At 34.6% G+C, this 16,252-nt stretch overlaps 1 protein-coding gene across 1 annotated transcript; it reads right to left on the bottom strand.

The window, feature by feature from the left end:
* Positions 1 to 12,870: 12,870 nt before the first annotated feature.
* Positions 12,871 to 14,780, bottom strand: LOC130718405 (uncharacterized). The gene has a single exon (XM_057568987.1). The coding sequence runs from the start codon at positions 14,476 to 14,478 to the stop codon at positions 13,210 to 13,212; it is 1,269 nt and encodes a 422-aa protein (XP_057424970.1). The 5' UTR covers positions 14,479 to 14,780; the 3' UTR covers positions 12,871 to 13,209.
* Positions 14,781 to 16,252: the final 1,472 nt, after the last annotated feature.

Genomic DNA, 16,252 nt, shown 5'->3' with positions numbered 1-16,252 from the left:
TAATCTATATACTTATAAATAATTATTTAGTTTACAATTTATATCATCAATAATCTATGTATTTGCTTTTAAATTAAATATATTTTCAAATTAAAATAAATTAAATTAGAATTTACTTTTAACATAAAATTAATCCTTGTAATTTAATTTTTGGAGTTAATATCTTGCGAAACAATAATTTTTTTAATAGTGACCATTTATAAACAATTTTTTTTTTGTTACAAAGGAAAACACCATTTATAAACAATTAATAAAAAGTTACTCCACCGTCCCATATTATGTCACTTTTTGTGGGTTTTTTTACTCAAAATATAAGTCACTTTACAATATCTATGCAACATTAATTTTTTTTTCTTCATTTTTACCCTTATAGCATTTAAAGAATTATCCAACTTTCCAATATTTTTCTTTATTTTCAAGAACACTTTCATTTATATCTACTCAAAAAAACTTGCAAAACTTATTTTTTATCGGTGGAATGAGAATTTTAAGATAGTGGAATATTAATATAGAACCACAAAATGACAATGGAAAGGCATAGGGTACAACCTGGACCAAAAGTTCCATGTCTATATTAGTACCAATATCATTTCTAAAATCCAAAATCCAAATGGTAATCAATCAAAAAAATATATATAAAAAATAAATTAAAGCATCAATGTATGAAAGATTCAAACACTAACTCATGGGGCCTTAATGACCCTCACATGAAGTTCATGAGCATTACCCACCCCTAAACCAAAAGCAAATAGTTTTTCCCCCATCCCCGCCCCAGGAATTGTTCCTTTGTTGTTCTCTTACAATCCACTAAAACTTTTGCAATCTTTGTGTGACCAAAATTGTCAATAAGCTTAATTTTTGGCAGCCACGAAACTTCAACATTGTGGCGTAACAAAAAAAAAAACTTCAACAAAAAGTGATGGGGCAAAAATTGTTCTGGAGCACAAAATGTAAGACTGATAGAGAAGTTTCGAACCAACTCAGTTCCATCATCTTTTGAAAAGTGACCCTCTAAGGCAGAATCCATCAGCATCAAATTTGCCACGTATCAGGTCCAGTGCCTGCAAATGAAGAGAAGTTAATTCTGCAGCAAATTAAAATATTTGCACTTCATCAAGGTTACCACTTACCACATCTCTAAGAAGAATCTCAAGTGACTACCCGTTGGCACCAGAGCTAACGCTTTAGCACTCACTTTGAGGTAAAAATTGAGCGAAACTCTTCTTTAGAATTAGGATTATTGTGATTTCACATTATCTCAACTGGTGGACACACACTTATAAACTGTTTAGTACCAATGATCATTTTGTGAGCAAGTGTCATACAAATTTTTTTAATGATGATTTACATGTAAATGACAATATGTCCTACCGCTACATGCTGAATGTGTATTCTTGACCAATTGTATCAGCCATTAACAGTGTTGTCTAAAAAAGACTGATAGAGAGGAGTAAACCTCACATTTCAATGAAATTAAAAAGAGATTATATATGGGGAGCCATCAAGAGCAGTCAAGCACGGTGCTAATTGACACAAAGATATCAATAGCAAATATTGTTTGGTTTGAGCTTACCATTTTGTCTTCTAAGCACCAGATCCACCATTATAGCATGTTACCTAGGCTCATTAGTTGAATTCATTTTGCTAAAGAGTGAAGACATTCAAATCGAAAGAAACTTAGAAAAAACATGAGGACTGAGGTTGCTAAGGACAGTTCTGACACTCACTACTTGCTAGTTCTCTTTCTAAAAAATCCCAACATAATACAGCAGTGTATTTGATGTTTAGAAAAATAAACTGAAATAAAATTTTACATAGAAATATCAGAGGGAAAATACAGCTTACCTCTGGGCATGGAGCCGAAGGGATTTCCCCTAATTTTAAACACCAAAATCTGTGAGCAAAGACGGAAACCAAACAGAAAAGTGTTAAATTAAATTTACAGGCAAATGACAACAACAACAAAAAACAACATTTATTGTTTAGCAAGAAAAAACAGAGTCGTATCCTTCTTGTGAAACACATTTCATAGGTGGTCGTAACCAAATCACAATGGAGCATAAAGACATAAGTTCTGCATCTTTCTCTTTAAGCCCCAAATACCATCTTCCAGATTTATGAGATAGTTGCATAAATCTATCAAATGGAAAACTATCTTAGCATTCTGCAGGTCTGCTCAACAATGAGAGATATGAAACAGGAAAACTATTATCACTAAATTATGAGAGAAATGAAAATTAAAAACTTCCCAAGGATATCATTTAGTACCAACCTACACATCTAAAAAATAAAAACAACAGAGAGAGATAGAGACATAGATGTGGGAAAAAATCAAGCTGATGCACAAAAAGCACTTAACTTGGATATTGTATCTGATCAATGTCGTCACAAAAAATCCAAACAATACCTCGCTGTTTTTACCATCGATCTCTTTGCCTGAGGAAACTTCCTGCATAAACAATGAGAAATCACTGACAACTATTTCGTTTCATGTTTTTAGTTATGTATAGAGTAATAAGTAAATTTTGCGAAGTCATACATGTTACCTTGGATCGATAGCATCTAGCAGCAGTGAGATAATTAGAGGACAATACCTGAAATAGCGAAATCTAAATAAAAGAAAGAAACGTACACTAAGATCTAAAGTGATTGAATTATTTGAATAGTATGTAATGACTGATAAGAGAGATGGCAGGATTTGCTTCTCCAGTATGCATAAGAATGATGAATGAATTTAAGAAAGAATAAGATGAAAATCGAGACAACAATTAAACAATTATGGGAAAATTAGAAGAAACGCAAGCACAGCTAGAGCAAGACACCTTTGAGTCGCACCAAGAAGCCGTCGTTATTTCCACCATATTTGAACATCCACTATGCTGTCGGAAGAGCCGCAGATCCCCTCGAATCCAACTCCTTCATGCAGCTGGGCGCGCAACAGCTGCGAACTCCGACAACCGCCCCTCCAATGAAGATCACAAAGGATTCCCCGATGTTCATCTGGGATTCCAACCCTAGCCACTGCATTGAGCCCATCAGCCTTGGCTGATTCTACTTAATCGTTCCTTCACCATCAACACAGATGCATCAACTTAATTTTAGCCATCTTTCAAGAACTTCAATATACTACATTTAAAGTAAACTAATTTATAGAATGAAGGTTATTACGACCCAACCTCAGAATTGTCCTATTCTCCATGCCGCCACCCTGCATCCTCAGATCAGCTTTATTTTAGCGGCCAGAGAGAAATCACATTCACAACCCCTGATACATATTCAGACCTATTAGACTCGGTACCGAAATGAGCAAATAAAAAGGCGAAGGAATTGAAACAACAGAGAGATACCTAATTCAATTCTGAAATAAGGAGAGAGAGAGATCGAAGTACCTAATTCAAGATGTAAATAATTCGAAGCTGAAATGAGCACAAAGATCGATATTAGGGAATGAAATTGCGGACGGTGCTATGCGAAAGAAAGAATGCAGAAAAATAAACATTCTTACCTGATCAAAGATGAGTCGCGGCGAAGAAGGGAGAAAAAGAGGTCGCTCACATGGTGGAAGATCCTATCGAATGGCATTCTCAGAACCCTCACCTCACAATCCATTCCGCACAGCTGCGTCCCCCTTGGATGCTACCACTGAACCCGCTTCAATCTGCAAAAATGGTGAATGTGGGAGTGAACACGAACCTGTACCAACTGGAAAAGAATAAGAAAAGTCAGACACAAATCTGACCGCCTAGATTAAAAGCTACGGACGGTCAAGATTTAGTCCCTAACAAATGATATTTAGATTTACTGAATTACCCATAGAGAAAATCCAGTTCATGTGCAATAATTTCTAAAAGTACAGTTTTACCCTTATTGCTGCAGAAACTTTGCTTTTATATATAGTATAGATAGATAGATATAAAAATTAATAAACTAAGATTTTTTTCATAAAATAATTAAAACACCCACCAATTTAAAATATATAATTTTCATGGAAAAATTAAAATATGTTAATATAAAATATACAACTTTTTTTCTAAATTAAAAAACACAAACCAACCTAAAAATATTTTCAGAACTACAGGGCTTTGAAGACCCCACTACACATCGGGGGATACATAGGCGCAAGCCTCAAAAGCTTGTCGGGTCCAATCAATAAATAATCTTTTATTTTATTTAATTAAAAACATATAAAAAATAATATATGAAATCTTCTTTTTTTGGTACGATATAAGTAGGTTTAAAGTTATTAGATTTCGCACAATTAATTAGAGGTACCGTTTTTCTAAACGGACATCGTGGGGTGCTAAAACCTTCCCCACATGTAAGTGACTCCCGAATTCAGATATCTAATCGCAGATTAGTTTAAATATATTTTGAGAGTTCCAATTTCCGTAAATAAATTGGTGGCGGCTCTATGTTATTTTATATTATTTTTCGCCGCAACACCGGTTGCGACACTAGCATATCCTGATCTCTATGCCTGATTCATGTATTTGGTATTATTTATCAATTTATAAATTTATCCTGAATTCCTTCTGCAACTTTTCACTTGGATTTATCATTTATGGCTTTTGTTTAATGTTTTATTATGAGTTTTTGACTTGTGAAACCTTAAATTTGGATTATTTAGTGCTTTTATGTATGAACTTAAACTTATTGGTAATTTTATTTATGGTTTGAACTTGCTCTTATCACTATTGTTGGTGATTTGGTTCATTTTTAAAGTTGTTAGTGCGTGTTCATCACCATTATAGTGTTTTTTTATGTATTTTTTGCATGCGGTAACCCCCCCCCCCATGAGTTTACCTAAACTCTCGAGTTTGATTACCTTGCTTATAAATACTCTCATTATCCCACTACCCTGACCTTCAGTCTCTCACTACAAACTTAGCCACCAACCACATCTTCAACTTCTCACTACAAACCTTACTTGCAAACCCCACCACCACAACCTTCTATTCTCACATCTCTCCTCCAAGACCTAGCCACCACTTCTCATCTCTTCTTGTTATCGCCACAGACCCCACGAGCCATCCCCACTATCCCAATTCTCCTCTCTTCCTCTCGTCACAATGAATCCCACGGGCCACCACCACCACCATTGCTTCTCTCCTCTCTTCCCCTCGTCGCAACAGACCCCACCACTACCTCTCTTTCTCCTCTCTTGTCCAGATTTGAAAGTTTCACCTCTCACCTATGGCTTCAATTCGCATAATAAACGAGTTCGCCCTTCGTTGTTGTACCTCAGTTACATGCTTCCTCATCATCAAGTTCGAATAACCTCTGGTGGATCTGCTCAAAATCGCATCCTCAACTCCAATCTGCTCCACTGGGACTTGAAATGCGAGAAACCGCACCATAGAACCGAAAAATCGCAGCGGCTATACGACTATGGGCCTGTTTGATAGCAGTTTTAGTTTTCAGTTTTTAAAACAGTTTTCAGAAACAATTCTTAAAAACAGTTTTCAGAAGAAGAAAACAGTTTTAATGACATGTTTTCGAACATTTAGAAAAATGATATCTGAAAACTAAAAACTGAAACTGAAAACATCTTTTACCTGTTTTGGTTTTTTAGTTTTAAAAACTGAAAATGAGAACTGTTTTCAAAAACTGTTTTTGAAAACAGGTCTTACCAAACAAGTTTTCAGTTTTTAAAAACTGAAAACTGTTTTGGAAACAGTTATCAAACAGGCCCATAATGAGTCCAAGTCTTCAATTTTCTCTTATTTCTTACTCTCAACTCTTTTTCTGTTTTGTTCTTTTGTATCTTTCTCATTTATGTATCATATATGTTTGATTATTTAATTGGAATAGATATTTCTATATTTATTTCTCACTCTTCCCTCCATTTATGCTTTGATTTGTTTTGCTCTTTTATTCTTCTGATTGTTTATATCTGAATGAACCTACTTGATCTAGCCTTAACCGATTCAACTGTAAAAATCGAGACGCTCATCGGGTAGATGCGAGCCTGGTTGTATGACATTTTCAATGGACAAAACTGACTTCGTTTAGGGTGTGAAAAGCCTCACGTAGTATATGATGTGGACACTACACTAATACAACTATAGTCTAGACTGTTGTTCAAACCAAAGTATGAGTGAATATAAATGTGGATTTATTTAGGTACTCTTTGAAAGAACTCATTTAGGATTATCTTATTGTCTCAATACTTATGCAAGTGTTTGAATAACTAATATAAATACTTTAAAAATAGTTAATCGGTAAATAGTCATTTTTAACCACAAGATATATTATTAAAAAACATCAATAATAATATGTCTTGTGGTTAAAAATGAAGGTTCATCGGTTGACCACTTTAATTTGGGCCACAACTTATGATTTACTTATAAGTTATTTTAAATTTATTTTCACAAGTTGCATATAAACTTATGAATAAATATGTATGATATCCATAACCTCTGTCGAACGTATTTCAATAAGCTTCTCATTAAACTATTTTTCCAAAAGCACATTAATATCTCGAAAATATAAGTGGTAGAGAATTGAGTTTTTTACATTCATCTATCTATATACTTTAGAAAAGAAAATCACTGTGAGACTCACTTACATGAGTTGACATTCCATGGTTCACTCTCACCCACCCACCCCCATTAGTTGACAAGTGTCAATTTCTTATTCATTCTAACCAATTTATTGCAAGCTCATTTTTCCTTAATTTTGGTATTGAGGCTCATCATTGACAACCTATTGAATGCTCATTATAAATCTCATTAATAACTGATTTTATTTTATTTTTTGTCCATTATTGCTTAAATTTAGTTAATTAATTCTTTTAAACTCTCAATTAATATTGTAACAAAAGTCATCCCTCCTCATTAACTACCTATGGAATAATCATTCAAATTGTCAATTAATGTGTTTAAAAACGATTTTGCTGGTCATGATTCAAATTCAATTAACTTTTTCAACATGTCAATTCAAATTTTAGAATGTTAAATTGCTGATTAATATTTTTTTGTACCGTCCATTAGTGCTGAAATTTAATTGTCATTTATTTTTTTTAAACTATCAATTAAGGTTGTAACATAAGTTAAAACCGAAAATTTTCTCAAGGTTTAATTTTTTTATGTGATTAAAACCGTTTTTGGTGGTCAAGATTCAAATTCAAATTCAAATTTTATTAATTTTGACAACCTTTCAATTCAAATTTTGGAATATTCTTTTTGGAGAAATATTCTTCTTCATTTTTTCACCTGTAGACATTATTAACTCTAATTCTGACTCATCTATATATGCTCCCTTATGTTATTCTTCACCTTCACCATTCCATCCATTTTCCAGCATCTAATAGCTTTGAAATAACCTTTGTTCTGATGACTGTCAAAATCGACGATCTCGCCAAAATCGATGCTTTCAAGGAGAACTGGACTATTGTTACAAAAGTGAATCGTTTATTGCTAAGTCCGAGCTTATATGGTTCGAAGCTGTCATTCTCGATGGACATGGTTCTTATGGATGACAAGGTATACCATTTTTATAGATGGAATGGAAAGTGTTCGCGACTTCAATCTTGAACAAAAAAGTTATGTCTATCAAATTTAAAATTTATGTGGAAATCTTTAAAGAATTAGAACCCTGAACCATGTCGTTTTCTTCAATCCTTTTATAATAATCGTTCCTTATAAATTTCTGTGGGAATCTATAAAAATGCTATAAAATATATTTTCAAGTCAAATGCTATAAAAATGTTATACCTTGTCATCCATAAGAATATAAAAATGTTATACCTTGTCATCCATAAGAATCATGTCCATCGAAAAAGGCAGCTTTGAACCATATAAGTTCGGACTTAGCCATAAACGATTCACTTTTGCAACAATAGTCCAGATGATGTTTACAGGTGAAAAAAGGAAAGAGAATATTACTTCAAAAAGAATATTCCAAAATTTGAATTGAAAGGTTGTCAAATTAATAAATTTTGAATTTAAATCCTGATCACCAAAAACGGTTTTAATCACATAAAAAAATCAAATCTTGAGAAAATTTCCGTTTTTATGCCTTATGTCTGAATAACCATATTAAGAAACAATTAATGATATTTTGAAAGATTTTCCATACTAAAAGATGATGTGTGACTTTTGTTACACCCTTAATTAATAGTTGAAAAAAAACGACAATTAAATTTCAGCACAAATGGACTGTATAGAAAAAAAAATTAATCAGCAATTTAATATTTCAAAATATGAATTGACATGTTGAAAAAGTTAATAAAATTTGAATTTGAATCTTGCCAGCAAAATCGTTTTTAAACACATTAATTTATAATTTGAATGATTATTTCATAGGTAGTCAATAAGGGGATGACTTTTGTCTGCATTAATTAAGAGTTTAATTTTTTTCTTCTAATTAACTAAATTTAAGCACTAATGGACGGGAAAATAAAAGAAAATCAGTTATTAATGAGATATTTAATGATCAACCAATATGTTGTCAATGATGGGCCTGAATACCAAGATTAAGGAAAAATGAGCTTGCAATAAATTGATCATAATGAATTAAAGATTGACACTTGTCAGCTAATGAGGGGGATGGGTGAGAGTGAACCATGAAATGTCAACTCATTTAAGTGGGTCTCACAAAGTTCTTCTTTTCTAAAGTATATAGATAATTAATTGAGTTTCTTTTACTTTTTTAAGAAATAAATATAATTTATAGAATCATCTCATAGATTAAGAAGTCAATATTAAATTTAAGTTAATGCGATTCCTTTTTTAGAAATTGTAAAAGAAAAATTGTAATTTGAGTTTGAAATTTAAAATTAGTACTAAATAGTAGTAATTGAGGCCAAATATTCAGTCAGATTTTAAAACATTTTTCTTAAATGAATACTATATACTTATATTTAGATCACAAGGTAAAAACTTTCACGGGGAAAAACATTTTACATAAAAAATAATTCATGTAAAAACTAATAATTTTTGCTAACTCTTCATTGCCCTTCAACCCTTATATCTCATAGCTCTTACCTTTTTGGCAACTCTCGGTAACAATTTTTCATCTAATTTAAGTATGTTTTTCACAATTTCAAAAGTATTTAGGATAATATATATATATATATATATATATATATATATATATATATATATATATGAAGTGTTTGTCAAATTTTGCAAGTTGTGTGATATGCATTGTGATTTTGTTTGGTTGAATGCTCATTTTTTAGAGATCGTCAATTCATTATTACGTGCCTAAATAATTAAATCAATATTCGTCGTGTGCACGAGACAAAAACGCTAGTAAGAATTGAAATTCGAATCATTACATTAATTTAATTATTGTAGAATTGTGAAAGACATTGAAGCAATTGAATCATGTTTGTTAATTCCTTCACCTAAAAGTCTTTGGCAGTTGCCATTGTTTGAAAGTCAAAGTGGAGCCCGTAAATAAATAAGGGTCAGTATTCTGGAAAAATTTATTATGGACCACTTTTGTGTGGTGCAAAGTTGCACCACCCCCTTTTGACCCACAATAACAAGTTTTTTTTAAAAAAATCAAAAAACATATTTTATTAATCTTTAATTAATTATTAGGTTAATTGAATTAGGTCAAATTAAATATTTTCATCTTCTTCTTTTCTTCCTCCCACCCAACAACCACTACCACCCACAACCCTAAATCCGACCGCCGCACTACAACCACGCCGCCACCACCACCACCACAAAATCGAAAGAGAAAAGCTTTGGGTCGTGGATCTTCTCTAAGGTGGTTGGGTGAAGGTGAAATCGGAAAATTTCAAAAAAAGTTGAGAAGGGAAACCACAAGATTTGGTGCCTTCGAAATTTTTTCCAGATCCGATTGCATCTCCTGGGTTGAGACTTCAATCACGACCCACCTTCTTCTTCTCTTCTTTTCCATCGATTTTGTATGAGTTATGGGTTTGAGGTTTGGATCTGGGTTTGAGGGGGGTTTTGGGCTGGTGGTGGCATGGATTGGGAGTGGGTTCTGGGTGGTGGTTTGGATCTGGGGTTTGTGAGGAGTTCTGGGTTGGTGGTGGTGGTGGTTCTGGGTTGGGAGTGAAATCTGGGTGGTGGTGGGGATTCTGGGTTGGGAGTGAGTTTGTTATTTTTATTTTCATTTTGGTGTTCTTGATTTTGTTTAGTGGTTGTGGGGGTTTGATGCTCTAACAGGTTGTTTTGTGAGGAGCAAAATTTTGGGTTTGTTATTTGGTTGTGGGGGTTTGATGCTCTAACAGGTATGTCACTATAGCAAAATTGAAGAGAGGACAGTGCTCCATGAGTAGAAACTAATAATTACAGAATAAGAATTTCCAGAAGTTATAATGAGATTGTTAGAAGGGGATGGAAGTGCTTGTGCAATGATTAACCGAAACCTTATGATGAGTAAGTTACCCATGAACTTTATGCAAATATGCCCAAAGCCCCAAACATAAAGAAAAGGTGAGCCACGGAAAAACTCATGTTTGCGGGAAGCAAATTAATTTTACATCACAGACTTTGAATGACTTGCTAAAAACTCATACAGCACCAACTGGGTAAGATGAAAATATTGTGGCTTTGTTTCTGGGTTTTCTGGTGTTGGGTTTCTAGGTTTCAGTTATTAATTTGTTGAGATGAAGGGGAAATGTGGAGGGAAGAAGAAGATGGAGGAGGAGGACGATGGGTGAACATGAAGAAGATGAGAAGAAGATGGAGGTTTCAGTTATTGGTTTGGAGGATTGATGGGTCATGGATAGGAGATGTGCTTGGTTTGGAGGCTGGTCTTAGACAGAGGAAGCAACAATATAAGGGAAGAAGAAGGAGAAGAAGAACAGAGTGATGATGATGAGGAAGAACAACGAAAATGAGAATGGGGAGAGGTTTTGATTTCAGAAATTGGGAGGTAGAAGATGAAGAGGAGAGAGAAGAGAGGAGAGATTAGGGAGAATTAGGTTTTAATTAACTTAATTAAAATTATCACAAATTAATTATTGTAATTAATAAATATGTATTTTTATTTTTATTTAAAAATCGGGAAACCTGCAATAGCAGGTCAAAAAGCAAGTGGTGCAACCATGGACCAGAAAAAACTGGTCCATGTTAAACGCCTCCCAGTATTCTTCACATTTTAACACACGCATTCTCCACATTCTGGTTACACTTCGTTCTCCCAATGATTTTTGTGGTCAATAAAATATCAAAATCGATAGCTGACTATTATTTATTTATTTATTTGAACAACATGCATATTAAAAAAAAGAAGCCAAATGTGTCATTACATTATAGTAAATTAAAGAAAAAATCTCATCTGAAATCTTCTCAATTCATATCCTAAAATCAGATGAAAATAACAATTTTATCAATTGATCGCCAACAACATAGTAGAACTATTACATGAAATCTTGCGCGCCTCTTGTTCAAATTCGCATCAATCTGTCCTCCTATGCACTTTTTCTCTCTCAGCAAAGATGAATCTTATTTTTTATGAATAAGAGTATAGATGGATTTTGCTCCGGTCACCACCATGAACCATCAATCAAAGCATGTCTCCATAATCATAGGTTGCTTACATAAGTACTTATCTATTATCCACCAACACAACCTTCACATCAACCGCTGAACCGAACACACAACCTTTTAATGAGAAATAGTTTGTCATTATCAACTTATCAACTGAGTCAACTTGTGTTGAACAATTGAAACTACTTAAAGCAAAGAGAAAACATGTGGGGGTGTATACATGACAATAACCAGACAAGTGCAAATTCATGTAGATGCCAGCTTGGGCAATAAGTTCGGCAATAAGTCAATCTCATTCTACCATCAGAGTGAAGATCCTGATCAATGCCAGCTTAGATGAAATATTCTCCTAGAGATAAACTCAACATTCCTGAACTGCCAAGAGTTTAAATAAGCTTTATGACTAAAAATACAATGTGGAAAATAGTACATAGCAAGCATAGATGCCAATCCTGTATTCTCATGTGAAGAAACCAACTTGAAAACATTATAGTGGGAAGGCCATGACATCAAATTTATGCATTCCATACTTGTCACTCCCAACGACAATGTGGAGTGGCTGACTCCAGAAAGGCTATAGCAGAATGAGGGATTTACCCCCTAAGGAAGTTCTAGGGTATAAGTGAGTGAGAGAAAATGAGAGAGAAAGCTCATTTTCAGGGAAAAATATATTATTAATGTTCTGAAGCTCTTATTATAGAATTCTGATTATATAATGATTTATAGGAGCATGCATGCAATGGCTGACTTGTTGTCTTGTCCAGCACCTACCAGATAATGATAAACCTATGAACAAGCCATTTAGAAAGAACATTTTGGTTAAGCACTTCCTAGTTCCTAGATGAACCTTCAGTTCAAACATGATGTAAACTCTGGAGGAAATTTTCTATAGCATATAGTTCACAGCAAATTGTGAATGAACAAGAGATTAAATATTAGGAGCCATCAATAACAGTCAAACACATAGCTAATTAACTCAAAGCTATCAATAGCAAATATTGTTTATGGTTTGAGCTTAGCATTTTCTCTTTGAAGCACCAGATCCACCAATGACAATATGTTGCATAGGTTCATAAAAAAATTGTTATTGAAGACATTCAAATGGAAAGAAACTAAGATACTACATGGGGTTGCTAAGGACTGTAAATGGCATTTCCTGGCTCTCAATGAATCCATAAATATGACCAAAACAAAGATTCCAGAATGAAGCAGAGCATTTAAACTCAATCATCTACATTAGAAACATAAGAAAGCATAGTGCAGAAGCGTATTTAAATTGTGTAAAAGTAATAAAAAACTCACACAGGTTGAATGCTTTAGCAGATCAGCACTCTCCACTTTTGAGCTAGTCATCATCTCAAAATTTAACAATAAAATTACCCCAAGGTGGATAGTCAATGAAATTGTAACATCGGATAATTCGAAGTTGAAATTTTATTTTACTGTCAACAATAACAAGAGAAGAATCACACAAACTGTATAATTCCTATTTCTTCTATTGCCAGTAATTTCTTTTTTGAATTTCACATTATCCCATTTATTCAAACACCCACATATTTGCTAGCTAGTTTCCTGTAAAACCTGGTGAAATTACATTGATTCTTGAAAACAAACCAATATCAAATGAAGCACCGCAACAGATCTTGAATCTGAGTTTCCGTTGGCAACCACTAACTGATGACAGATCAGCAAAGTAGAATATAATTAAATGATATTGTCATACAATCTCTGATCAAAGGCAAATGCCATGCACGAAATACATGTTTCCTCTATACCTAAGCATTCTATTTTCTGCTCCTACACACCACAGATGGCCCTGCAAATCTAAATGCCCTTTCATTCCAGCCGTTTCCCATACAAATTTGAAAAGCCCTAGTACCCGATCCAACTGCTTCACACCCCGCCCAACCATCTTCTCACTATCCGATGTCAAAATTCTTCCCATAAACAAACAAAACCTGTTGTCCTTTCCACTTCCATAAATCCCACCACGCATATCTACTTCAACATCAGTAACTCTTCCATAGAGGTAATACTGTAATAGCGTGAATAAGCAACGAGATGAGTGACCCAATGTTTTGGAAAGCTTCTTCTGCACTAGGTGTTCTTGATGCCTGACTTCCTTGTAACCAATACTGTTATCAATTAAAATATCTTTGATTTGGAAAAGCCCCTCCTTCATGGCCTCAGCCTTAGCCACATGCAACTTTAATTTTGTTTCACTTTTGCAGCATTCAATAAGATCATTGAACATCATAAGAACATCTTCCCATTTCTGGGAATCAGAAGAACTAATAGTTTTAGAAGGTGAAAGCTTCATCCATGAAGAAGAGTCAATGTCAGAGCAAATGGCAGTTTCAGTCAGAAGCTTCAAGCAGCTATGAACAATTTGCTTACCCAATATAGTACCTTCATTTAAGCCCTGAGAATCAAAACAGTCCAAATCAGCAGCAAAATTATTGAGAGTTCCTTTAAGCACACCAGTCCATATATGGTGCTGGGTAACCTGTTGGGCCACTTTAAAGCGAACCACTTTCCTCTGCTGAGCAGAAACATTGAGAAAGTTGCCCACTTTGGTCAGTGAATCAACCACCATAGCGTGTCTTTCAACTGCTTCGCTAAAAGGAGTAAATGAATCATGTTGAGTATTTGTGGTGGAGGTGGCCAAAGCATGTTTAATTTTTCGCTGAACAGACGGAGAACCAACAAACACACGGACAAGAGACTTGAAGGTACACATTTCATCCTCAACTTGGTCGCTAAAAATGGTCGAATTACTATTCATATCAACGAGTCTTCCATTAACTGAATCCACATTAGCTAGCAAATGGGCCAACTTTTTAATCTTCGGAAACTCGTTCTGATACCACTGCAAGTTAGGAACATCTTGTGAAGTGTGACAAAGCATTGAGTTCAGATAAAATGGGTCAGTTCTGTTTGTTCTGAAATGGACTCCATTGTAAAGCAGCTTCCAAAACCTACAAGCCATAACTAGTGGCATGCTAAAATGAGACAACTAGAATTCACCTTCCAAGTAAAACAACTCCTAAATGTCAACAAATACCCAGTGGCAATAATAACGAAACGGTGTTTCGCTCAGGCATTTTATCAAGCACGTTACAGGCAATCGAAAAAATGACCCGCCCCGGTTGCGGTGTGCCCAATCAAATCAATATAATTCAAAGTTGTTGAACTTCCATTGAAACTGTTGGTTCAGATGCTAATTATCGATCTAATGGAGGTGCAAAGCAGGTGACGTTATGGATACCGTGTAGGTGCAAAGCTCCAATGATGGCGCCAGAATGTAATGTAATGTAGAATAGTTGGTCTCTTTCTCTTGTTACTTGGTTAAGTAAAAAATTATTTTTCAAAAAATAATAACTTTATGTATATTTTTATGCGTGTGTCAAAAATAAAAAAAATTGAAAATTGAATATTTTGAGGCTTTTGAAAAATCTATGTGGTTGAGGTAGAATGAAGGAGTACCTGAGAAAAATCTATATGGTTCAGCCTTTTACGTGTATATACATATACGATTGTTATAAAATTAGAAAGAATCGTGTGAAAATATGATACGATTATATTACAGATACATTTTATAACGTTTGATGTTTCCTTAATTAGTAATCATGATGTATTATCCTTATTGTGTATGACTTTTTCTAAGTGAGCTAATGTATTTTGAGTATCTAAGGCATGGGGATACTTGGAATGTCCATCTCCTAGATAGCTTATATGGTATGAGACAATAATGTGGTCTGACCTACCTTTTATGTATTGGTGACCTGAGTTGAAGGTGAGAGCTCTTGATGCAAGTGTCTAGGTAGACATCATTGATTCAATTTGGGTGTGTTCTGTGAGACAGTGAGACTGACCACACCCTCCCGTCCAGCGATCCGAGACGATCACGCTAAACGAGACGTGTAGTGAATCGATCACGTCCGGGGCGATTATGGCCAGTTGGGAGTAGGGTGAAAATCACCTCAGCCATCCCATCACTGACCCTAAACCCCAGCCATAGAAGGCTAGGAGCGAGACTCGAGGTCTAACTACTTAGGAACCCTTGACCCTTGGATCTCTACATGCAGCAGAAGCCTCAAAGAGATCTAACGGTGGCAAATCCCTTAGGACCTAGGCATTCATGACATTACCTGGGGCTACGCTAACTCCTCGGCCAGGTATAAAAGACTCATTCTAGAGGTTTTTCGCCCTAAAGCTCCTGAACTAACTTAGGCATCAGAATGCCTTTGTAGGATCCCCTTCCTGCTCATTAACGACATTCGGACTCCACCACCTGCCGTCCCAGTCACTGGTGTATTCCCCCTCGCTCTTCTCACTCCACCGCTCCACTGCTCCTCTATCTTCCTACCCCTTCCTGGGTAGTCTTGGTCGGTCCCCCGATCAGGATGTGAGTGTGTACCTTTTCAAGTGGGCGTGTAGTAATTCATATTTTTTTCACAATCCAACTTTGCTTGACCAATGTAAAACAAGTCACAATGTGTTATCCAACACTTTTTTTTACAATCCAACCCACTTCTCAAATGAAGGATGAGAATGATTAATTGCTGCCAATAAACACTAACATCGTTATTGAGGAAGATTCAGATTTTATGGGTCTATACTAAAAAAAACATCTTTGGAAATAAAAGTGGAATAAAGATTGTTAAACACTTAGATGACATAGACTAACATTCAAAGAGTGTAGATTACTAAAGAGAAATATGAAGAAATGAGAGATAAATGATAAAATGATAAAATAATATATGATGTGATAT

Source organism: Lotus japonicus, chromosome 5 (assembly GCF_012489685.1).
Source record: "Lotus japonicus ecotype B-129 chromosome 5, LjGifu_v1.2".
Taxonomy (NCBI): Eukaryota; Viridiplantae; Streptophyta; class Magnoliopsida; order Fabales; family Fabaceae; genus Lotus; species Lotus japonicus.
This window is presented reverse-complemented; position numbering and strand designations above follow the sequence as displayed.